Source organism: Thalassophryne amazonica, chromosome 19 (genome assembly GCF_902500255.1).
Source record: "Thalassophryne amazonica chromosome 19, fThaAma1.1, whole genome shotgun sequence".
Taxonomy (NCBI): Eukaryota; Metazoa; Chordata; class Actinopteri; order Batrachoidiformes; family Batrachoididae; genus Thalassophryne; species Thalassophryne amazonica.
In genome coordinates this window covers 51222719-51249397 of record NC_047121.1, presented here as the reverse complement: position 1 = coordinate 51249397, position 26679 = coordinate 51222719, and the positions used below count along the sequence as shown (strand labels likewise).

Sequence of the window (26679 nt, the reverse complement as noted above, 5' to 3'; positions counted from 1 at the left end):
GCCAGACAAAGGGACAGAGCTGGAAAGGATGTGCAGCAGGTTAGGGTGGTAAAAGATGCACATGGTAATGTGCTGACAAGTGGGGAGTGTGTGCTGAGAAGGTGGAGGGAATATTTTGCAGAGTTGATGAATAAAGAAAATGAGCGAGAGAAAAGGCTGGATGATGTGGTGAGAGTAAATCAGGAAGTACAAGAGATTAGCAAGGAAGAAGTGAGGGCTGCTATGAAGAGGATGAAGATGACATTGCAGTGGAGGCATGGAAATGTCTAGGAGAGATGGCAGTAGAGTTTCTAACCAGATTGTTTAATAAAATCTTGGAAAGTGAGAGCATGCCTGAGGAGTGGAGACGAAGTGTGCTGGTTCCTATTTTCAAGAACAAGGGTGATGTGCAGAGCTGCAGTAACTACAGAGGCGTAAAGCTGATCAGCCACAGCATGAAGTTATGGGAAAGAGTAGTAGAAGCTAGGCTTAGAAAACAGGTGAAGATCTGTGAGTAGCAATATGGTTTCATTGCCAAGAAAGAGCACTCCAGATGCAATGTTTGCTCTGAGAATACTGTTGGAAAAGTACAGAGAAGGACAGAAAGAGTTACATTGTGTGTTTGTGGACTTAGAAAAAGCTTATGATAGGGTGCCAAGAGAAGAGTTGTGGTATTGTATGAGGAAGTCTGGAGTGGCAGAGAAGTATGTTAGGGTAGTGCAGGACATGTACAAGAATAGTGTGACAGCGGTGAGATGCGCAGTCGGAATGACAGACTCATTCAAGGTGGAGGTGGGATTACACCAAGGATCAGCTCTGAGTCCTTTCTTGTTTGCAGTGGTGATGGACAGGTTGACGGATGAGATCAGACAGGAGTCCCCATGGACTATGATGTTTGCAGATGACATTGTGATCTATAGTGAGAGTAGAGAGCAAGTTGAGTCTAGTCTGGAGAAGTGGAGATATTCTTTGGAGAGAAGGGGAATGAAAGTCAGTAGAAGCAAGACTGAGTACATGTGTGTGAATGAGAGGGAGCCCAGTGGAATAGTGCAGTTACAAGGAGTAGAAGTGGTGAAAGTAGATGAGTTTAAATATTTGGGGTCAACTGTTCAAAGTAATGGAGAGTGTGGTAGAGAGGTGAAGAAGAGAGTGCAGGCAGGGTGGAGTGGGTGGAGAAAGGTGGCAGGAGTGATTTGTGACTGAAGAATATCAGCAAGGGTGAAGGGGAAAGTTTACAAAACAGTAGTGAGACCAGCTATGTTGTATGGTTTAGAGACAGTGGCACTAACAAAAAGACAGGAGGCAGAGCTGGAGGTGGCAGAGCTGAAGATGTTGAGATTCTCTTTGGGAGTGACAAGAATGGACAAGATTAGGAATGAACATATCAGAGGGACAGCTCAGGTGGGACGGTTTGGAGACAAAGTCAGAGAGGCGAGATTGAGATGGTTTGGACATGTGCAGAGGAGGGACCCAGGGTATATAGGGAGAAGGATGCTGAGGATGGAGCCACCAGGCAGGAGGAGAAGAGGGAGACCAAAGAGGAGGTTCATGGATGTGCTGAGAGAGGACATGCAGGTGGTTGTTGTGACAGAGGAAGATACAGAGGACAGGGTGAGATGGAAACAATTGATCTGCTGTGGCGACCCCTAATGGGAACAGCCGAAAGACAAAGAAGAAGAACATAATTATTATTATTATTATTGTCATTGCTGTGTATTTTTGGGGGGGTGACTTGAATATGAAATATTTGTTTGCTGTGACTGAAGAATAAAAAAATTGTTTTTGTTTTGTTTTTTAACTCTTTAAGGATGATCAGATCAGAGATTCTACTGAAATGACATCAAAAGAAGAGAGTGAAATACTGAGCCAGGTAGAAAACATGACAGAAACATCGACACCACAGGTATTATTTATACCTCAGAATATTTGTGTGAATACACACGCACACACACACACACACACACATTAAAAGAAATGGGTTCTTTGTCATGCTCCACAGCAGCCTGTACTCAGGGTTCTTGAAATAGAGCTATATCTCCACCTGGTGGACATTTATCATGAATGCAGGTATATCAGAATTTCGCCAAGAGCTCTAATTTCTACAAAATTAATTTAGTAGAAATTAGAGCTCTAATTTTCACTCTAATTTTTGTACAAGATTGGACAGTTTCGTTTAGAAGAAAATAATTTAGTAGAAAAAGTCATCAGTTGTTTTGGCCCACTTTTCAACTGCACAGAAAAAAAAACTGACCAGAGGTCAAATTTACTTGCCAAGCCCTGGTCTAGTCCAGCTGCATCTGTCTGTCCAAAACGCTGTACTCGCTGTATCACTTCATAGATTTTCAACAAGTTTACCAAATTTGCAGCAGGGATGCATCCCTGGAAGGTCTACGTCAAGTTTGATGATGAGTGACTATGACCGAGTATTGAATGTCATAGTGCCCAAACTAGTGTGTGTATTTTAGTGTCATTTTTGAGGGTCATTATGTCCAAATCCACTTGACTGTCATGAACCTGGACACAATAAGGGTGGACACAAATGCAGGACTCACACAGTCATGGGAGGAGAAGAAGGATTTACTTCATAAGCTGGCTGAGATCGGAGCAGCTGTATCCAAATCACCACACAAACTCGAAGTCGAAAAACAGCCAAAGGTTAAAAAACACGACGTAGCAATAACAAAAGGCAAGAACTGTGAGAAGGCTGGTAGCAATGACACAAGGTGCGACAAACTGGTGAAGACAAGAGGGAAAACAAAGGGCTTAAATAATAGGTGGTGAGGGAGAAATTAGGAACAGGTGTGTATAGAATAGAAACTTTGTCATTGCACACATATACATACAACAAAATGTGTCCTCTGCATTTAACCATCCTAATTACAGTTAGAAACAATCTAAACACTAGGGGCAATGTGCAGCCACAGTCCGGCACCCGGGGACCAACTCCAGATGTAGAGATGCTGCCTTGGTCAGGGGCAGAGAAAAGAGCAGACCCTAAATAAGGAGCGGACCCCAAATAAGGAGCAGACCCCAAATAAGGAGCAGACCCTAAATAAGGAATGGGCAGGGGTGGTGGCCAACTGGTTAATGCACTTGGTTTCAGTTCAGAAGGTTCCGGGTTCAAATCCCAATTGGAGTGGCATCAGGAAGGGCATCCGGCCTAAAACCTGTGCCAATTCAACATGCAGATCCACCTTGGATTTGCTGTGGCAACCCCGAGTGCAAACAAGGGAGCAGCCGAACGGACTTACTTACCCTAAATAAGGAACGGACCCTAAATAAGGAGCGGACCCTAAATAAGGAACGGACCCTAAATAAGGAGCGGACCCTAAATAAGAACGGGCCCCAAATAAGGAGCGGACCCTAAATAAGGAACGGACCCCAGATAAGGAGCAAACCCTAAATAAGCAGTTTTTTGGAACATTCAGGAAACACACCCAGGCCCAAACCCCAGACACAAGACAAGAGTGTGCAGTAACCTGAACACAAAGCAGAACAAGACCCAAACATTCACATGGTCCCACATGACATTGACGGTGAATTTGTATTGAAGAGTTTTTTGTGGTGTCCCATTTTCAGGGACAGAAGGAATTGGCCTTCTTGCTGAGCTGTTTCCTGTTATCCCTTTGTTGTTTTGCTACATGAACCGATAAATGGTAAATACAAGAGCAATCGGAGATTTCTGATGTCCGCCAAGGGTTGACAAGGACTCAAAATAAAAGAAGCGTGATTCATGTCAGAGCTGGACTTTACTTGGATCCCGGTCAGTCTGACTGATCAAGGTGATGCAATCTGATATTTAATTCACAAACGGAAACAAAATACTGTCTTCCCGATCTTGGTTTTACATCATGATGTTGTATCCGTGAAGTAGTTTTGACGTGATCCTTAATAGTCTACAAAGTGAGATCCTGATCCACAATCTGGATCTGGATCATCTCCATGACTTAATATCTATCTGTGGTGACGTAATCCTGCTGACAGACAGACAAATAATTAAATAAATAAATACACGCCAATGAAAAGGTAAATTAAAACATGATTTCAAGCATTAAAAAAGTCATATAAATAAGAAAAGCAAATAAAAAGAGAAAACTTGACCTGATTTGGATATCATTGTCATTATTCACTTTTACCTCGAGTGTGCGGTGACAAGCAGTCCAAATACTTATGGCCCCAATCGTCCAGACTCTGTCTGCATCCCTGTGTCGTCTGGATTGCTGTGTGCACTGCAAACACATTTTCTGCCGTGTTTCAACCCAGCAGCTGCTCGTTTCTGTTCATTCAAGTCCTGTAATGGAAAACACCACCTCAGCTGTTCTGACGGCAGCAAACAGCGTGCGGGTTTGAGGATCCAAGGACCGTCCTGCCTGACTGTCATGGTTATTTGTTGTTTATGAAGTTTGTTGTTCTTTCTTCACCTTATCTCCTCTTCACTGCTTTAAGCTGCACAGAATGTACATGGATTATTTGCATAATCACTCGTTTTTTGGGAACTGCCTCCTGCTGACAGATTTACTGCACAGCACCATCGTGTTTGTGTTCCTTAATGACTTATTACTTGGAAATGTTCATGCATCCATGTCCCCCTGACATATGTTTGTTTTTATTTTATTTATTGATTTTCATTTATGTGGCGCCAAATCACAACAAAGTTGCCTCAAGGCGCTTCACACAAGTAAGGTCTAACCTTACTAACCCCCAGAGCAATAACACAGACGACAGTGGTAAGAAAAAAACTCCCTCTGAGGAAGAAACCTCAAGCAGACCAGACTGAAAGGGGTGACCATCTGCTTGGGCCATGATACAGACACAAATTACAGAACAATTCACTAAACAATTACACAGGACATGTTGCTGGTGCACAGGACAGGAGGGTTTCAGAAACAGACACCACACCCATCTCTGGATGGAGCTGCACCTTAAACAGAGAGAAAAAAAAACAATGAGGCACCAGAAAGACAACAAATACAGAATAACTTGTCGGCATTAAACAACAAGAAAAACAGACTAAGGTGACAGACTAATACTAAGGTGATCGCCGGCCACTAGCCCTATGCTTCACTAAAAGACCCAGAATTTAGGTAAAGTTGAGGCCGCGGCCCACTCTGTTTACTAATAAAATGAATTAAAAGAGTAAAAAGCATAGTAACGTAACTATACCAGTATGCTAGACATACAAAAGGGAAAATAAGTGCGTCTTAAGTATGGACTTGAAAGTCTCCACAGAATCTGACTGTTTTATTGACGCAGGGAGATCATTCCACAGAACAGGGGCACAATAAGAGAAAGCTCTGTGATCCGCAGACTTCTTATTCACCCTAGAGACACAAAGTAGTCCTGCACCCTGAGAACACAGAGCCCGGGCCGGTACGTAAGGTTTAATTAGGTCAGCTAAGTAGGGAGGTGCCAGTCCGTGAATAATTTTATAGGCTAGTAGCAGAACCTTAAAATCTGATCTCACAGGGACAGGAAGCCAGTGAAGAGACACCAAAATGGATGTAATGTGGTCAAACTTCCTGCTTCCTGTCAAAAGTCTGGTTGCAGCATTTTGAACCAATTGGAGAGCCCTAATGCTTGATTGCGGTAAACCAGAAAATAGAACATTGCAGTAGTCTAATCCAGAAGAGATAAACACATGAATCGGGGTCTCAGCATCAGCCATAGACAGGATGGGACGAATTTTTGCTATATTTCACAGCTGGAAGAAAGCAGTCCTCGTAATATTTCTAAAGTGGAGATCAAAGGACAATGTAGGATCAAAAATTATCCCAAGGTTCCTCACTTTGTCAGTGTGATGTATGACACACGAGCCTAGGTTAAGCGTTAACTGGTCAAATTGATGCCGATGTCTCACTGGACCAAGAACCATCATTTCAGTCTTTTCAGAGTTTAAAAGTAGGAAGTTTCTAGACATCCAGCTTTTCACTGATGCAAGGCAATCTTCTAGGCTTTTATGTTTTTTATAGAAATGAAATTACCAGCAGTTATCAGCATGTATAACTGAGTATCATCAGCATAGCAGTAAAAGGTAATCCCAAAACATCACAATATGTGCCCAAGGGGTGCTATATGAAGGGAGAAAAGCAGGGAGCCTGTGACGGACACTGGAAGAGGTGGTTGAGCAGAGGACTCTGTCCCGGTTCACAGCAAATATGAACAATGCCTCACACCCTCTACACGAGGCCTTCAGAGAGAGGAGGAGCACGTTCAGCAGCAGACTGCTGTCCCAGTGCTGCTCCACAGACAGACTGAGGAAGTCCTTTGTGCCTTGTGCCATTAGATTGCACAATATTCTGACCTAGCAAGAGAGTCCTGTGTCTTTTTTTGTATTACTTTATATGTTTTACAATTGACAGACTGTTTTTAATGTAATGTTATTGTATTTTAGTAATTTATTTGTTGTGTGACTGATGTTTTGTGAGCAGCGGGCCAAATGTAATTTCGCTCGGGATCAAAAAAGTTCTTATCTATCTATCTATCTATCTATCTTGTGGAACCCCAGATTTCATGTCACTAAGGTTAGAGGTAGTGTTATTGTACAAAACACAGTGAGAACGACTGGTCAAGTACGACGTCAGCCATGCAAGGGCACGCCCAGTAATCCCCAAATGATTTTCCAGCCTATTGAGTAGAATATGATGATCCACGGTATCAAACTCAGCACTGAGATCTAACAGCAACAGAACCGTAGTGGTGTCCGAATCCATTGTAAGCAGAAGATCATTCACCACTTTAGTGAGAGCCGTCTCTGTGGAATGATATTTTCTGAAAGCAGACTGCAGTGGCTCAAAGAGATTATTCTCAGTAAGATAGTCCACGAGCTGCCGTGAAACCATTTTTTCCAGAATGTTAGAGCAAAATGACAGATTGCCACGTATAATTACAGGGACTGTTTGTACAGTGCATCCAGAAAACATTCACAGCACTTCACATTTTATGTTACAGCCTTATTCCAAAATCGAGTAAATTTTTTTTTTTTTTTTTTCCCTTCAAAATTCTACTCACAACACCCCATAAAGACAACATGAAAAAACTTTTTTTTATTATTAATTTTTGCAGATTTATTAAACAATAAAAAAACTAAGAAATTTTATGGGGTGGGGGAGATGTTAGTGTTACTCTGGAATCGTGATCGTCACTGATTTTTTTTTTTAAATACCTGTCACAAAGTGGAGCGATCGCAACTGAATCCAAAGCACAAGGTAGGGGCCACTGAGCCACACTAGGGCGGGGCCCAGCCCCCAGACAAGAGGTGAGGGGGCCCCCGACAGCCAGGCCCCCCAGCGCAGCCAGCAGTGCCCCCCAAGCCCCTCCCCCACCGCCCAACCTACCCCCCACCCCAGATCCCACCACAGCAACCAAAGCCCATGACCAGGAGACCGCTCGAGCGAGATCCATCCCATGGAGACCACGACCCCCCCAGTAGCCGCCAGCCCACCAGTGCCAACACTCGCGCCCCACCGCCACAACCCACCCACACAACGGGCCGGGGGACCGCGGGCCCCACAGGCCCAGAGCAGGGCCAGGGTACCACGGCATAACCGGCGAGGCAGACCCCCTACCCCAGAGCCCCAGACATCCACAGCCCCCCGGGCCAACCCCACGTGCCACACTCACCCTACCTACCAACCCCACCATAGTTGTTACAATTAATCTCCCTTGCTGTGTACGACCCCCTTAGTGTGCAAAGATAAAGTGTTGCATTAAAAGCAGGGCAAGAGACAGCAGGTGGCAGACTACCGTGGGTGGCCACGGTGCACTGCTGTGCCACAGCCTGCCCTGCAAACCCACCACGAGATGCTGAAAATGTCTCATGAAAATTCAGTAAGGTATATCTTCTATTATACATTCCAAATCTAAGGTGAAACCCTACTAGTGTATATTAAAGTACACTTAAATATCTTTAAAAGAAGCCGCTTCGGTGCCTGGTATTGAGAACCAGAGATGGTAGGTTTAAAAGCTTTTTTTTTTTATCCCATGGGAACTCTCCCTACCCACCTAAGCAGCTCAAGAATATGGACAGCATGTATATAAGTTACATTTACACAATCAGGGCATTAAACAACATATACAAGAAATATAGTTACTACATAATATTATAGGAGTTAGCTTCTAAAACCTAATTGTTCATACAGGAGAAGATTGTAGTCTACATCTACCTAGTCTGTAGACTTGTTGTAAAACTATGGCTAGTAGGCTAAGCTATAAATCTTATGTTATTATTGAAACAGAAGATTACTTCAGTTAGATACATGGTTAGATACAAAATTTATTTGGTTTCTGGGGCTCCGTGGGCCCTAAGGGGCTGCGCCCCCCAGACCCCTTGCAAATTTTCCTCGGATTTCACAATTTTTATTTCACAGCCCTGATATACATAAGTATTCACAGTCTTTGTTCAATACTTTGTTGATGTACCTTTGGCAGCATTTCCAGCCTCAAGTCTTCTTGAATCTGATGTCACAAGCTTGGTGCACCTATCTTTGTGCAGTTTTGTCCATTCCTCTTTGCAGCACCTCTCAAGCTCCATCAGGTTGGATGGGAAGCGTCAGTGCACAGACATTTTCAGATCTCTCCAGAGATGTTCAGTCAGATTCAGGCCTGCGCTCTGGCTGGGCCACTCAAGGACATTCACAGAGTTGTCCTGAAGCCACTCCTTTGATATCTTGGCTGTGTGCTTAGGATCATTGTCCTGCTGAAAGATGAACTGTCGCCCCAGTCTGAGGTCCAGAGTGCTCTGGAGCAGGTTTTCATCCAGGATGTCTCTGTACATTGCTGCATTCATCTTTCCCTCAATCCTGACTAGTCTCCCAGTTCCTGCTGCTGAAAAACATTCCCACAGCATGATGCTGCCACCACCATGCTTCACTGTAGGGATGGTGCCTGTTTTCTCCAAACATGACACCAAAGAGTTCAATCTTTGTCTCATCAGACCAGAGAATTTTGTTTCTCCTGGTCTGAGAGTCCTTCAGGTGCCTTTTGTCAAACTCCAGGTGGGCTGCCATGTGCCTTTTACTAAGGAGTGGCTTCCATCTGGACAATCTTCCAAAGAGGCCTGATTGGTGGATTGCTGCAGAGATGGTTGTCCTTCTGGAAGATTCTCCTCTCTCCACAGAGGAATGCTGGAGCTCTGACAGAGTGGCCATCAGGTTCTTGGTCACCTCCCTGACTAAGGTCCTCCTCCCCGATTGCTCAGTTTAGACGGGCATCCAGCTCTAGAAAGAGTCCCAGTGGATCTGAGCTTCTTCCATTTACAGATGATGGAGGTCACTGTGCTCATTGGGACCTTCAAAGCAGCAGAAATGTTTCTGTACCCTTCCCCAGATTTGTGCCTCCAGACAATCCTGTCTCTGAGGTCTACAGACAATTCCTTTGACTTCATGCTTGGTTTGTGCTCTGACTGTCAACTGTGGGACCTTATATGTAGACAGGTGTGTGTCTTTCCAAATCATGTCCAATCAACTGAATTGACCCCAGGTGGACTCCAATTAATCTGTAGAAACATCTCAAGGATGATCAGTGGAAACAGGAGGCAACTGAGCTCAATTTTGAGCTTCATGGCAAAGACTGTGAATACTTAAGTACATGTTATTTCATAGTTTTATTGTTGTTGTTTTTTTAATAACTTTGCAAATATCTGTTTTTTTCACATTATCATTATGGGGTATTGTGAGTAGGATTTTGAGGGAAAAAAATTAATATCCGTTTTTGAATAAGGCTGCAAGCAGGGGTGGTGGCCAAGTGGTTAATGCGCTTGGTTTCAGTTCGGAAGGTTCTGGGTTCAAATCCCACCCCTGCCCCTGCCCTCTTCCATGCCCCTTTCTAGATCCTTCTCACATGCACATTGTGCACCTGCTTATTTAATCTCCTCCCAGCCACCACACCTTTGCCAGTTTGTCGTTGCTTCTAGCACACATTCCAGCCTTTTGTATTCAGTCCTGATTTCTCTGGCAGTGTACCCAAATCTTGCTCTGTGTTTCCTGACCCCACCTTTTGGCTCAGCCCTTATGTCAGTGTTTGCTCGTGCCTCAGACCCTTGCCTGGATATGACTGCATTTTTGCTTTACCCTGTCTGTACCTCTGCTCCGCTATCTGACAACCTCTGTACCAAACCTCAGCCTGGAATAAACACAACTACTTTTACTCCAAAGTCTGGTCTGGGAGTTTGTATTGTGGGTCCACCCTCTTTGGGCGCTGGGCTCCCACCCGGCCTGACAGTCTCCAATGGACGTTGACCTTGTTTAACCTTTACTTTGCAGACCAAACATTCAACACACTCAAAACTATTCCATTCATTAATTCTATTAGCTCAACCAACAATTTTCATCACTTTTTACCCAAACCCTAACTTTTGACCCCTGTGTATCTTCATTGACTCCTGACCTGCCCACCTGCTGAAAAGTCAAGTGGCCCATCTGCTTTTTCAAAAGAGCTCATGTCTGAGGAGTATTTGTGCTGAATTTCGTGCTTGTATCACCATTTGAAGGACTGTTTCAGTTAATATGCTCACTACAAACTCAGAATGAGTATTTGTGCCACTTGTAGATACACTTATGGCAACTATTAAATACTAATAGGAAGTCGTACATGAATTTTCTGTTGGTGATATGACTTTGTCTTTGGGTGACCTTGAAAGGTCAACATCATTTAGAATGGCTGCTTGGACCATTTGGTTAAAGATATACCATATATACATGAATATGAAGTCAGGTATCACCTTTCTGTTGGTCATGTTACCTTTGATGTTGTGTGACCTTGAAATCTCAAGATCAAGGTCATAAGTGTTTAAGTCAGACAGTGTGGATTAAACATGGTGGAAAGCTTGTGGGCGAGTCCAGGATAAACTGGTTCAATTTTGGACGTTACCATTGTGTTTGGGCATCGTTGACTTCCTTCACCTCAAAGATCAGAAGTATCAGAGTGGAATGTGACTGAACATGAACATGAACCATCAACCTGTTTGCTGAAGTTCACCAAAGCTGAATTTGTTCCAAGATATTGTGCATGATTACTGGAAGCCGTGCTTTAGAGAAATTTACACATTGCACCAAAGTATAATGAAACAATGTAACGTGACTCACATTGTATTTCAGGTCAGTGAGGAGGAGCTGTGCCCTGAAGATCTTGGCCTTCCTACAAACCAGAGCCATCAGCTGGAGGTGAATTACTGCCAGCTGACGGAGTCCTGCTTTACTGCCTCCCAGCTCCAAGAATCTGTCACCTCAGAAACTGATGGTGCATCATTCCATGAAACTGGAGAAGGGAAAGGAGAGAGTGACTCTTCCAGTCTCCAAGCAGAGGAGACGAGTGAACTAACAAACAGGATGTTCTTGGAGGAGGATGAGGAGGTGCTGTCGGACCATAAGAGCAACCTACCGTCCTCTGTTCTAAGTGAGATTGCTGAGCACTTCACAAGCAGTCCGTCTGGATGGAGGAGTCTGGTTTCGGATGATCTGAGTTCACTGGCACGCCCCTCATCCCTAGTAGAAAATGACACGGTCAGTTACCTGTCAGACTGCTTGGACCAGGACGAAAAGACTCAAGAGTTCTCAAGTGATTCGTCACCGCCACTAGTGGAACCAGACCACTCAACTCTGATACCTGATCCTGAACAAAATCCCTTCACTGAAGAAGAACGCAGGTCCACTCTCTCTAAACAGGACCGCCTCCTTATTCACAAGATCAGAAGATACTATGAACATGCTGAGGACCAAGATGCTACTTTCAGTATCAAGCGCAGGGAAAGTCTGTCCTATATTCCAGCAGGTTTGGTGAGACATCTGAGCCGACAAATTAACAGCATTCCCCAGGAAGTGCTGTTGCAGGTGCAAAGGAGAAGCCCTTCTCGAAATCGACCCACTTCTTGGTCTGTCTTTGACCTTCCTGGGTTAGAAAAGAGTCACACCACTGAAACTCAACCTGTGATTGAATCACAGGGACCAACGGAACCCAGACTTAGATCTCAGAGTGTCACTGATGCATCTACTTCTGATGAAGAGTTTAGACCTTCATCAGAAATGCTCAAGGTTTGGCAAGACATGGATGTAAATACAAGTTTTGAGGAGATTCAGGTCCACCAGACAGTAGATGAGGATGTTCACTCAGTGCTTGAGCTGTCGCAGAGAGATGATGTGAGCTCAGAGAAGTTGGTTCATGTTTTAGAAGAGTGTGACATAAGTACAGCTGCAGACGGGTCCTCTGTCTTATCTCCGGGCACAAGTTTTCCCTCATCAGAGGAGAAATCTGATCAGGACTTTGATCCATGCAAAAACCCCACTGCCCAAGAGGACAACCAAGTTACCAGTAACACTGGAACTAGTATGGATCAGGACCAAATCCTGCAAGGCACGGGAAAGATTAAGAACAAGGTCTTCCACCTCGCACGACAGTACAGTCAGCGCATTAAAAACAACAGGCCACCAATGATGTGGCAGAGGAACCGAGACACCAAGAACATCCCTTTAGGCCACAAAGATCAGAGGAACAATGGTAAGTGATGTGTGAAAAGAGGAAATGAAAACCAGGTCATCAAAAGCATGTGATAGTTTAGTGATGACCTTGCTCTGAGGTCAAGGTCAGCCATCCTAGAGATGGTCAGACACTGCTGACTTATGACTCAGAGGAGCATTTGCACTTTCAAGCCTGTGCAGTGTACCTTATTGACCAGCACTTTATTTCATTTTTTTATGTGCATGCAGGTAAACTGAACTTGACTTTGCACTTGAACAGCTGTAAAGAAGCAATCATTCCTGAACTGCGTTCCCCAAGTGTAGTCCACACCCCCACCTCTGGAACCAGCTCCCATGGCTCATTTCCCTGCCCACAAAGCCCAGAGTCAGAGACCTTCCAGTGGCCTGATGTGCAGGAGCTGCGCTCCAAATACACTTCGTTGAGACTGGAGACTGGGACCTCCCACCCTTTACAAGTTACCCAAAGTTACACAGTCCCAGGTGGAATGTTGGGGCACCTGAGCTGCAGCAGCTTGGAAGCCAGTGGGTGCTCCCGTAGCTGCAACACCTCCCCGAACTCTTACAGCACCATGATGGCCAGTCCTGAAGCTCAGTCTAGGAACACTGTTTAAGGGTAAGGCTCTCACAGTTGATGACTGGCCCAAACCCCAGTCCCATCGTCAGCTTCAGCCCCCGTTATGCAGATGGAGCTCACTGGATCATATCCTTCCTCTCCACGAAGTCCAGAACTTTGAGAAACCTTTAAGAACCTTTCACAAAGCTGGTCAGGGTTCTGCAATAACACGAGAAACTGGGAAAACTGATGTGGACGACCTTCTTCAGGAGAGTTCAGGGAAGATCTCCAAGACTAATCTAGTGAAGAATTTGCGGGACAAGTTCCAGAACTTAAGCCTGGGTTTGTGATGTGTGTTCAGTGTTAAGAATTGCATGAACAAGTTCTGGACATGAACCACATATTGGGTCCTTTGCAACATGTCATTTTTGCCCAGATTATGAACTTTCCTCCCAACAGTTGACAGTTTGTACTATGGGCTCCCTGCACAAAGATTCCAGGCTGCACTTGAAGTACTGTGAAAAGAATGTAAATTTAGTGTCACTGACGCCGTGATAATTCATCAATCAGAGCCGCTTCCACGAGTTTGCTTTTTTAATTCTGCGGTGCTTCGTGTTGTGCAACACTTCAGTTTCAAATTCAAATGTTCTTTTTGAACAGACACTTTAGGTACTTTTTTATGTTTTCAGCAACTTGTTGCTGGGTTGCACCCAGTTGTTAAAGCCGTCTGCAAATTGCTTTGACCAATTAGTTCACGACCCAAACACATTCCGCTGTGTTCAACACCCAGTGAAACCCAGTTTTTCCAAATGTAACCAGGTAGCAGGTGAAGAGTCGAACCACTGAAGAGTCACCTCTCCCAACATGCCATTTTACTGTTGGTTTGGGGCTGTTAAAACCAGTTTAAAAAACAAAACACCAAAAACATGCAGTTTCTGTTTCAAACCCATCTGTGATCCATAGTGTTTGAATCAGTCTCATCCTTTTTCCACCAAGGATGACAGACTGGTTTAAACTGGTCTACACTGTCTCTAACCAGTCAAAACACGGCATTAAAAGAATTCCTGACGATTGATTGTTTGATGAATCCGTAATGGCTTTGATTTCCAGGCTCCGCCCACTCGTTCTTGTGTCACTGGAGAATGCTCCTCTGGATTAAGATCTCATGTGGTTTAGGAACTGGATTAGTAAGAAATGTTTGTGAAAAAGTTCCTGTGAAAAGTCCCGTGTGTCCTTTTTGACTGATTTTATGATTTTTATTTTGTTTCTTTCCCCACATGGTGGATGTGGGTTGATTTGATTTGTCTTAACAAAAATGTAAGATAAAAGCAACATTGGTGGTCAGCAAATACTAGATTGTGTGCTGCAGTATTTGTACATTAACTGTGTATGTAGAAATACCAGGTGTCTTTTATAGTCCTGTTTATATACTGGGCCCGAATTTTGGGCCTGTTTTCATTCGACTCTGTTTGCAGACACCTGAAGACTGACAGGACAATATGAACCCTCCAAAAGGAATCAATGAACTGTGCAGGTTTGACCGGCAGTCACAAAACCTCCACATCTACTGTAGCTGCTTCAAAACCTGTTTTCACACATCACTGGAGCTTTAGTTTTCTTTACCTGATGTACATTTTCTTTATTATTTATTAAACCGTTTTGGGAAGATTTCAGCCACATTGACTTTTGGGGGAATATATATATATGTATATATATGTGTGTGTGTGTTTCATACTTGAAGATTGTCATTTTTCAATTAAAAAAAAACCCCAGCTGGCCATGAATGATGAGTTTAATTTGTGGTTTATAAATGTGGAGCGGGTGGTGGTGGGTTCGGATCTCACCACTTTTAATCTCAGATTAAAAGTTGAATATCCAAAATCAGTTTAGAATTTAAGATTTTAATTCCTGGTATTTATATCTAGACCTGCGAAATAACATATCAAAGTGATTATTTAAATACCTGCTAATGGTTTATATATTTACCGGTACTTTATTCTTGCTGTTTCTAATGATCATACAAATTCTGTTTTGGCCCAAAAAGCTATTAAATCTTATTCTTTATGAAAAATAAACAGGCTGGAAATGTCTTTGTAGAATGATTTGCGTCTAGTGTTATTAATTGATTTATTTTATTTTGACTGGTTTTTGTGCTCCAGATTCTTAAACGCGCTCCGATTTTAACCATCAAATTTATATAAAAAAATCAAGACTATTTCTGAAAGTAAAGAAGGCGACCCTTCAAAATTGACGTCTTATTGCTGCTTAACGATAACGTGCATTTTATATTGAAACGATGTCCGGACGTTGGAATTTAATTGCCGCTAGCTTGATGGCGAAGCAGCCACAGATTCGCCGGAGTCGGACAGAAGCGGCGGTTTTCTCCGACACACTTATTTTTATCCTGATACTCGGTTATACTTTTTTGATTTGCTATTTGGTGGAAAAGTATAAACAGATATATTTATATATATATTTGGGTCAGAATGGGCTGCGCAATTTCGGGTCTGGAAGCAAAAGCGGACTTTGGAGAGAGAAACAGAGAAGATGCTGCTGCGCCACCTAGCGACCATCAGATTGACATCATCAAAGAATCTTGGAACGTTATCAGAGAGGACATCGCTAAAGTTGGAATTATTATGTTCGTCAGGTGAGAGCGTCAAAAGCCTTTTAAAGGGATTTTGTCTTCTAGGCTGTAGGTTGCTAGTTTAGGGGAGGCTGGGGTTGGTTGTAACAAGGGTTTCCGTTAACTAAAAATCTAATATATAAAAACAACATTAATAATGGAAAATGTAATTCACATTGAAATGGATGTGTAAAATAAAATTTTCTTTATGTGCAACTTTCTTTTTGTGCGAGGAAAGGTGGCGCTGTTCAGCCTGAGTGCTATGGAGCCCCAGACGTCCCACAAGCTATTTTACTGTTGGGATGTGATGAGATGACAGTAGAGTTTCTAACCACATTGTTTAATAAAATCTTGGAAAGTGAGAGGATGCCTGAGGAGTGGAGACGAAGTGTGCTGGTTCCTATTTTCAAGAACAAGGTGATGTGCAGAGCTGCAGTAACTACAGAGGCATAAAGCTGATCAGCCACAGCATGAAGTTATGGGAAAGAGTAGTAGAAGCTAGGCTTAGAAAACAGGTGAAGATCTGTGAGCAGCAATATGGTTTCATGCCAAGAAAGAGCACTACAGATGCAATGTTTGCTCTGAGAATACTGTTGGAAAAGTACAGAGAAGGACAGAAAGAGTTACATTGTGTGTTTGTGGACTTAGAAAAAGCTTATAATAGGGTGCCAAGAGAAGAGTTGTGGCATTGTATGAGGAAGTCTGGAGTGGCAGAGAAGTATGTTAGGGTAGTGCAGGACATGTACAAGACGTGTGACAGCGGTGAGATGCGCAGTCGGAATGACAGACTCATTCAAGGTGGAGGTGGGATTACACCAAGGATCAGCTCTGAGTCCTTTCTTGTTTGCAGTGGTGATGGACAAGTTGATGGATGAGATCAGACAGGAGTCCCCATGGACTATGATGTTTGCAGATGACATTCTGATCTGTAGTGAGAGTAGAGAGCAAGTTGAGTCTAGTCTGGAGAAGTGGAGATATGCTTTGGAGAGAAGGGGAATGAAAGTCAGTAGAAGCAAGACTGAGTACATGTGTGTGAATGAGAGGGAGCCCAGTGGAATAGTGCAGTTACAAGGAGTAAAAGTGGTGAAAGTAGATGAGTTTAAATATTTGGGGTCAACTGTTCAAAGTAATGGAGAGTGTGGTAGAGAGGTGAAGAAGAGAGTGCAGGCAGGGTGGAGTGGGTGGAGAAAGGTGGCAGGAGTGATTTGTGACCGAAGAATATCAGCAAGAGTGAAGGGGAAAGTTTGAGACCAGCTATGTTGTATGGTTTAGAGACAGTGGCACTAACAAAAAGACAGGAGGCAGAGCTGGAGGTGGCAGAGCTGAAGATGTTGAGATTCTCTTTGGGAGTGACAAGAATGGACAAGATTAGGAATTAACATATCAGAGGGACAGCTCAGGTGGGATGATTTGGAGACAAAGTCAGAGAGGCAAGATTGAGATGGTTTGGACATGTGCAGAGGAGGGACCCAGGGTATATAGGGAGAAGGATGCTGAGGATGGAGCCACCAGGCAGGAGGAGAAGAGGGAGACCAAAGAGGAGGTTCATGGATGTGCTGAGAGAGGACATGCAGGTGGTTGGTGTGACAGAGGAAGATACAGAGGACAGGGTGAGATGGAAACAATTGATCTGCTGTGGCGACCCCTAACGGGAACAGCCGAAAGACAAAGAAGAAGAAAAGAAGGATGTGATGGTCTAAATCACTAAGGACCCTTGGGCAAGGTCTTTAATCCCCTAGTTGCTCCCAGTGTGTAGTGAGCACCTTGTATGGCAGCACCCTGACATCTGGGTGAATGTGAGGCATTATTGTAAAGTACTTTGAGCGTCTGATGCAGATGGAAAAGCGCTATAAATGCAGTCCATTTACCGTACAGAACTAGCATATCAAATCAATGTTGTTGTGGAAAATGATTCACGCTCGCAGTCAGTCGGGGAGACAGGGGAAAGTGTGCGCACCCAACTTTTTACATTTAAAGGAACAAGATGTGTTTACAGACATGAAAAAAAATTGCTTTTTTTTAAAAGATATTTTACCTAAATGTGTCAAGAGCATGAGCTTTAAAAATATGTAACATGGCCCCTTAAAAAAAAAAAAGGCTTGATGCCACTTCATCATTTCAGTGTCCATGTTTGTGTGTTTTTGATGTCGCGGGTCTGGGTATGGTTCTGGTTCTGAGCACGATTCTGTTGAATGATTGGGGCACTGAGTTCGATCTTAAACCTCGTCCGGACGAGTGTGTCAAAGTGCTAAATGTCACACCCTGTGGCGGATTATCACATTTGCGCAAACTTTAGCTAAGATATGATCATGAACTCAACTCTCAGACAGGGCTAATTCCAGGACTGTGGCTGGGGGAAGCGACCTGTGATGGACTGGTGTTCCATCCGAGGGGAGTCAAAGACTCTCTTCTTCATGATACAGTATCCGACACCTGTGTCTGACTAACTTTTACTTCCATTAAATTATCAAACCTTTCCAATTAAAGTTAAAAATGTCCCCACTTTCCCCTATAAATGGGTTGATTTATTTTATGCAGTGTAACGTGTCTATAAAAGCTCCGGTTTTGGACGAGGTTCTGCCGACCCGCCGTCTTGACGCCGTGGTATCGAACGTTTCTTTTGAGGCCGGGAGATGATTTCATCCTTCAGCCTTCACAAAGGTCCTCTGTCAGCACAACCACAGCTTTCAGCTGCGTGGACAATGACCCCTCTACTGCTTTCACGTCATACCCTAAGGACCATAAGTATTTGGACACTGTGGTTTTGTGATTTTTGTTCACCGTCAGGTGACAGTGGTGAAGCTGATTGCTGATCATGAGCACTGGTTCAAAGGAGCTTCTGCTGAAGTAACACAACTTTTTGTTCTTAGACTTGTGAGTTATCTGTTGCAGCATTACACAAAAGAGAATTCCCACTTGTCAAGAGGAACCTTGTCTGTGATTATGGATCTGTCAGGGTTTGAGTTTTGTTTGTTTTATGTTTTTCTTTCTTTTGGTCTGTTTGTTATTTTTCATATTTCATTGTTTTTTTTTTGTTTATTCTCTTGCTGGATTTTTCTGCTTGGGTCTGCCTGTCTGTGCTTCTCTTGTCTGTCTCTTGGTTCTTGGTGATGGGTGTTTCCCTCTCTCTGGCCACGCCCTTGTTCTGTTACTTTCTGTGCACACCTATTTCTGATTTGCTGATTATCACCTGGGGTTATATAAGCTCACGCTCTCAGCAGTTGTGGGCTGTCTTTAAACCGTCTGGATCACTCCTTAATCTGTGTAATCCCCATAAAATCGTCCCTGAAAGCCATATTAATTTTCCGAACGGTGTCCACCTGGAGGTCTCTCACAGTTTCTGGAAAAAAATTGATGCAGCAAGCTCCAAATCGTTCAGACATTTATTCGCAATAAAAAAAACGACGAGAGGGATGGACCAGTGCTCACATAAAGCCTGCTCACAGGCGAAAGACGCAACCGACAGGCGTGAAAAAACTCACGCATGCGCACGAAGGTTCAAGGTTTTTGCAAAAAATAAAAAGGTCCGATACTTTTTGGACAGACCTCGTATGTAAAAGGCTCCAAATTCTGTTCCTTGTGTGAGGTGCTGAGGTTTGGGGAGGAGTGGCCAAGAAGGGAAAATGTGTTTTCAAAAAATAGCTAGAGTGACATTTAGTGGCAGAAAAACTCATTTAGGGCACAGTGAGAAAAATAGATGGATTAGTGGTTAGCACTGTTGCCTCACAGCGAGAAGGTCATGGGATCGATTCCCACCTGTGGCCTTTCTGTTCTCCCTGTGTCTGAGTGGGTTCCCTCTAGGTGCTGCAGCTTCCTCCCACATCCAAACGCAGGTTACAGGCTGGACAAACTGTATACAAATATACGTGGAGCTTACAGAGCAGCCCCCCTGCCTCCATCTCGGCGCCTCAGACCACATCTCACTCCTCATGCTTCCTGCTTACAGTCCAGTGTCGAAAAGCAGGGACACCATCACAAAGACCATCTCTGTGTGGCCAACTGGTGCTGTGTCCATGCTTCAAGACTGCTTTGAGACCACCGACTGGCAAATGTTCAGAGCGGTTGCAACAACAGGGAGCAATGTGGACCTGGAGGAATACTCATCGACTGTGCACTGCTACATCTGGAGCTGCATAGACAATGTGACCATCTCCAAGTTCATCACCATCAGGCCAAACCAGAAACCCTGGATGACCGGAAAGGTGCGCTCCCTGCTGAAAATTTGTGATGCTGCATTCAAAGACAGCGATGCAGCAGCACTCAGAACAGCCAGAAGGAACCTGTCAGCGGAAATAAAAAGAGCTAAGTCCACATATGCCCTCAAGGTTCAAGGCCACCTCCAATCCAATGTCCCACGGAGCATGTGGAGGGGCATCAAATGCATGACAGGCTACAAAAACAATGTAGCACAGTGCTCTGCAGACCCAGCGCTCCCGGACACTCTGAATGCCTTCTATGCGCGTTTTGAGGCGTCCAACACCACCACCCCCTCCCGAGTCCCTCCCTCCCCCAAAGACCCCCCAGTCAGCAACATCACTACAGCTGAGGTGAGGAACGTGCTGCAGAGGATCAGCCCCGAAAGGCCCCGGGCCATGACGGAATACGAGGGAGGGTCCTTAAAGACTGTGCACACCAGCTGTCTGAGGTTCTCGAAGATATATTCAACACCTCTCTGTCCCAAGCCAGAGTTCCGCCATACCTCAAGACATCAAGGATCATCCCTGTGCCAAAGACCTCTGCACCATCCTGTCTCAACGACTACAGGCCAGTTGCACTCACCCCCATCACCACAAAGTGCTTTGAGAAGCTGGTGATGAGGCACCTGAAGCAGACCATCGATGTGACTGTAGATGAGCACCAGTACGCGTACAGGCAAAACCGGTCCACAGCTGATGCCATCTCCACCGTGGAGCAACAGGCCCTCTCCCACACAGAGAACAAGGACTCCCCACACAGAGAACAAGGACTCCTATGTGAAGCTGCTGTTCCTGGACTTCACTTCTGCGTTCAACACCATCATCCTGCAGAAACTGGTTTCCAAGCTGGCTGAACTAGGAGCCCCCTCAGCACTGTGCAACTAGATCCTGGACTTCCTGACTGGGAGGCCATAAAGTGTCAGGATCAACACCACCTCATCCTCCACCATCATCCTGAACACTGGCTCACCCCAGGGTTGTGTGCTCAGTCCACTGCTGTACACATTGATGACCTTCGACTGCAGAGCCCAGCACAAGAATAATCTTGTTGTTAAGATTGCAGACGATACAGCAGTGATCGGGCTCATTAGCCAAGGGGACGAGACAGCGTACAGGCGAGAAGTGGAGAACCTGACACAGTGGTGTGGAGACAACAACTTCATCCTCAACACCCAGAAGACCAAGGAGATAGTTGTTGACTTCCGCAGGTCAGATACATCAACAGAACAGGGGTGGAGATCGTCTCCTCCATCAGGTATCTTGGAGTCCACCTCTCCAGCAGTCTCACCTGGCACACCAACACCATGGCTGTCATCAAGAAAGCCCATCAACATCTCTATTTTTTGAGGAAATTGGGAAGGACTGGACTGAACACCGAGGTCCTCAGGGCCTTCTACAGCTGTGCAGTGGAGAGTGTCCTGTCCTGCTGCCTCTCCGTGTGGTATGGTGGCTGCACGGTGGCAGAGAAGAAAGCGCTGCAGCAGGTGGTGAAGTCTGCACAGAGGACCATCGGATGCAGCTTACCACCCATTGGGGACATCTACATCTCCAGATGTAAAGACAAAGCCACCTGCATCCTCTGAGACTCCACCCACCCTGCGCACATTCTGTTCACACCCCTTCCCTCTAGAAAGAGGCTGTGCAGCATCTGGGCAAAAACATCCAGACTGAAAAACAGCTTCTACCCGAATGCTGTCAGACTGTTGAACAGTTCAACATCCACCACCAAACTGTGAAGATTGCACTACATGCACATTGTCACCTTCTTAATACTCTAACGCTGCTGCTGACCCTGTGCCTTGTACAGTGAGGAAAATAAGTATTTGAACACCCTGCGATTTTGCAAGTTGTCCCACTTAGAAATCATGGAGGGGTCTGAAATTTTTATCTTAGATGCAAAGCATCACCTGTGCATGTTTCTTAATGTGTGGGTAGTTTTGTAGTGAGATCTGTGTGTAGAAATCCTTAAGACTCAGTGACATGAATTTATTTTTTAGCTCAGTATCACACTGAAAGTCAATTAACTCCATCTGAAGGTGGTCTGGGACAGAGTCTGGGCTAACACTGAAGGGTTGTGAGAACAATTCCATATCTCCAGCACTTTTTCTGAAGTCCATAAACCGCGCATCAAACTCCTTGTTCAGGTTGCTGACAAGTCCTGCATATTCACGCAGCTTCTCCTCAACCAGGTTTACTTCTCTCAGACTAGGGAAGTGAGTCATGTTTCCTGGAAACAAATAAACAGCCTAAGTTTTCACTACAATTATCAGCACAACTGCCACATAAGCTCACAACAGTAAATGCAACAGTGCATTTCAAGTAAAACACGCATCTATACTAAGCGTCTCCCACACCACGGAGAACTCAGATGTACAATGGCGCACAGACATGACCTGCACGTACTTACATCAAGTATAAATACAGACCATTATATACATGTATACAGCATATGATTTTTGATCTTATGTCTTACCTGCTGACAGATGTCGAGAGAGTAGCCCCAGCTTCATTTGAAAGGCCTTGACGTGATCATAAAGCTCGCTGATAATCTGCTCCTTGCCTTGAAGCTGAACATTCAATGAGGTAAGCAGGTCCATAATGTCCACCATGAAAGCCACATCACAAATCCAACTGTCTTCTGTAGGAACTTGGATGTTACTGTCCTTGGTCATCAGAAAGTCTGTGATGAGATGGCGCAGCTCAAAAAAATCTTTTGAGCACTTTCCCTCTGCTAAGCCAGCGAACGTCTTGGTGGTACAACACATCTCTGTATTGAGCATCAACCTTGTCCAAAAGAGCTCTGAACTGACGGTGTGAAAGAGCTTTTAAGCATATGCAGTTTATGATTTTAATGACGTCGCGCACAACGTCTCCAAGCCCGATTGATTTGGCACACAGCTGTTCTTGGTGCAGGATACAGTGGTATTGGGTCAGCTTACCTCCACATTCGGCAACCTTTTGAGACACCAGTGTGGCAAGACCTGCTTTTTTGTCAATCATTGCAGCGGCACCATCTGTTGTGATCCCAACCATTTTGTCCCAGCTCAAACTGTACTTGTCCAATACTCGTTCAGCAGCCGCAAACAAGTCCTCGCTTTTAGTCGTCCCATGCAACATCTCTATTCCAGCCAGCTCTTGAGAGATTTCCATGCTGTCACTCACTCCTCAGATAAAAACTAAAAGCTGTGCTGAATCAGAAATATCCGTGCTCTCATCACACGCCAGTGAAAAAACTGAAAATCCGTGTGTTTTGGCTTTAAGTTGTTCCTTAATGTCCCGGCTCATGTCTTCAATACGGCGTGTCACCGTGTTGCGGGAGAGGCTGATTTGAGAGAAGAGCCTTGCCTGGGATGGACACACAAGTAATGCCGCTGTGGACAGACAGTCTTTGACAAACTTGCCTGTTGAAAATGATCTTCCAGTCTTGGCAATAAGGGCTGAGATTTCATAGCTGGCCCGGGTCACGCTGTCCTGGACAGAGGACAGCCGTGCTAGGGCACTTTGTTGTGAATGCAGTTTTACTAATAAGTCACTAGCCTTCTTCTTACGTGCATCTCCTTGGTACGTTGAAAAAGCTGCATGTTTTGTCTCGTAATGGTGATGTATGTTGTACTCCTTTTGTACAGCCACAGACTGATTACAAATGAGACAAACCGGCCTACAATTAATGTCTGTGAAAAAATATTTTTCCTCCCATGTTTGTTTATAATGCCTCTTGTCCATATGCCACTTCCTTTGGTGCTCCATGTCCACTGGTTTAAGACCGCAAAATTGATGCTGCCAGCGCAAAGGTTCATGGGAAATCTTCCCAAATAAGTAAAATATATATTTTGTAATATAAAATTTTTAAAAACAATATTTGAAAATAGAAATAGAACACACAACAGTGTGACATACCCAATGTGTTAAAATAATGTATTTTAAAGACCTTCCAGTTTGGTATGAACTGTGCACCATGACTGAGAAGAAACTGTCCATGCAGCCCTATATAATGCATTCACTTTGTAGGGAGGGACACAGGTTGGCTTAGCAGCTGAGCAAGAGTTATTATGTCAGCACTTGTGCAAAGAATTATCAGCTGAGGCCCGGCGGGCCAATCAAAACGACCCAGTTGGCCCGCAGGCCCCACTTTGTGCGCCCCTGGTATATATATTCTATGGCCACAGGGGTGCACATATTGTACATTGCAAAAGTTTATACAATAGGTTAGGTTAAAAAAAAATTAAAAATTGTCCCAGTTAACTACACCAAGACCTGGAGAAACTGCATTTTGTTCTGCCTGTAAGGGTTGAGTGGCAATAAAAGTAAGTCTGAGTCTGAGGTTAGACGGACTGGACACTTTAAATTGCCTGCAGGTATGAATGTGTCTGTATGTGAGCTGTGACAGGCTGAGCCCGCCTCCCGCCCTGTGGCTGCTGGGACAGGCTCCGCGACCCTCAGTTGGAGTAAGCGGGTAGAGAAAATGAGTGAGTTTTCCGTATTCTTGTTTATTATTAGTAATGTGAATTCTGTAAATGTGCTCCAATGAACCAGGTGCAGCTGAAACTGATGAGCAAATATCAGGTTAAATACTTTGTAAAATCATGAAGTAGGCAGCAGTATGATGTCACCACTTAAACTACTTGTTCACAGACTGGGGCTTATTTTTGAGTCGGCTACATGCTAATTAACAAAGCGACCACACACCCAGACGAGAAACTCGACCAGCGACTAAGTAAAATTAGTCCCCCGAAGAAAGTGAAGGGAATGACTTCACTATGTACACTCGACACATCTGATTTGTACTTTACTGTGGCACAATATTTTATAAATTTGCATTAGTATGTGTATGTATATCTATATCTATATAGATATATACACACACATACATATTCTATTTCTACCTCATTTCTTATGTCTTGTACTGTTACAAGTATTATTATTATTGCTTATCCTTGCACACGCTGCTTGATGAACATTTTCCTCTACTTGCACCCACCCTGTGTGTTTTCTTAAGAGCTGACGTAACATGTGAATTTCTCCTCTGTGAGATCAATAAAGTTGATCTATCTATCCATCTAGTACATAGCATTAGCAGCTAGCTAATAGCTGCTACTATTGATGATGATGTTTATGTTTGTTGCCTTTGAGGTTAATAAGCAGCTCATGTCCTAATTACAGTTTTTTTTTTTTCTAATTGCTGAAACACATTTTCTCAAAACCTGAATCAAGAATCCAAAAATTCAAACTAATACCTCAGAGTCCTATCAAAATCAAGCTGTCACCTCAAATCGAGTTAACGTGTGATCAAAACCCAAGAGCGTGTTGAGATCAGAACCGCAGAAAGAAAGAATAAATACACCACCATCAGCTACCTGAGGACACAGCGTCCAGGCAGGTAGGGACGTGGACACGGACTGAGCTCAACATGATGGTAGTCAGTGTGATGTCTCCATTCAGCAATAAGACCACAGCACAAACTCACTGACATTCATTCTCCCTCATCATGTCTGTGTGTGTTGTGTGGGCCGCTGAAGAGGAGGTACTGCTGGCCCACCACCACCAGATGGCGCCCTGCTTGAAGTGCGGGCTTCAAGCACGAGAGGGCGTCATAGCAACCGGGAGTGACAGCTGTTACTCGTCATCAGCACCAGCTGTCACTCATCCACATCACCACCACCTTAAAGGCCGGACTGCAACTCCACCTCCCCGCCGAGAAATCAGCTACCTTGGAGGTAATTTCTCTGCTACACTTAACGCTAACTAATAGTCTGAACTTCTTTGCAGCCGTTTTCCTGTGGTGTTGCCTTATCTGTGGGATTGGCGTTTGGTGTGATCAGCGACGGCTTCGCTTCACACCCCAACCAGATAAGTGGTTAGACAGGAGCTGCACGAGTGTGTGACTGGAGGTGGAGGTGCTCCCTCCCAAAAGAACACAGACTGTGGGATTACTGAGTGTGCGTACTCACACTCACCTGTGCTGTTTCTGTTCTCTGCCAGCAGTGCCAGGTCTGACAGCTGGAGACGGTGACCACCTGGGGACTCAGGACTTGGCGGCTCCGGTGTTCTTCAGATTCGTTGGCGGTGAGGGCCGTGTGGGATCCGGCTCGGTTCTGGACGGGCGTCTCCTATCCTCAACCCTGCCCACACGTCACCCAACGTGTAATTGACTGTAGTTCCAAACTTGTTGTTGTCTGTATTCCGTTGTGCACAATTTACAACATTAAATTGTTACTGTTTGGCTTATCCATTGCCCGTTCTTTTACGCCCTCTGTTGTGGGTCCGTGTTCCTACACTTTCACAACAGTGTGCGTGCAGTCCGGTCCACCGTGTCCCTTTGCCAGTCAAAGAATAAACCCGTGCGGTGTGCTGAACCGGGCCCAGACCACACACTTCACGGGCCGGTTCCGTGAAGTCGCCCTGATGTCGGTCACAGACCTTCCACCGCCACGCAGACACAAACTCCTCTACTGGGCTCAGAAAGGGGCTGTGAGGTAGGAGAGAAAACCCGTATGAAGTGACCCACTCAGCTACCGGGACGACCCAGTGACGCCCACACGGTCCAACCTGTGACACGGGCAGGACGCAGGGCTGCTGAATATCATCAGTACTGATACATGGACTGCATTTATATAGTGCTTTTCCATCTGCATCAGACGCTCAAAGCACTTTACAATTATGCCTCACATTCACCCCGATGTCAGGGTGCTGCCATACAAGGTGCTCACTACACACCGGGAGCAATAGCAGATTAAAGGCCTTGCTCAAGGCCTTTAATCTGTTGCTCAAGGCCTTTAATCTCAAGGCCCTGAGTGATTTTCCAGTCAGGCGGGGATTTGAACCCATGATCTTCTGGACTCAAGCCCAGCACCTTAA

General features: G+C 44.7%; 2 protein-coding genes across 2 annotated transcripts in view; both read left to right on the top strand.

Moving 5' to 3' along the window:
* LOC117532307 (pleckstrin homology domain-containing family G member 3) overlaps nt 1-14769 on the top strand; it is an 86284-nt gene extending 71515 nt beyond the window's left edge. The window contains 4 exon segments of the mRNA XM_034195628.1: nt 1787-1849; nt 11073-12468; nt 12678-13048; nt 13050-14769. Of these exon segments, the coding sequence (XP_034051519.1) occupies nt 1787-1849; nt 11073-12468; nt 12678-13048; nt 13050-13352 (2133 nt within the window). The 3' untranslated portion in view covers nt 13353-14769.
* A 719-nt stretch (nt 14770-15488) lies between these two features.
* Nucleotides 15489-26679, top strand: part of xgb (x globin) — a 32983-nt gene continuing 21792 nt past the window's right edge. Inside the window, exon 1 of the mRNA XM_034194807.1 lies at nt 15489-15652. Within this exon, the coding sequence (XP_034050698.1) occupies nt 15489-15652 (164 nt within the window). The remainder of the gene's footprint in view (nt 15653-26679) is intronic.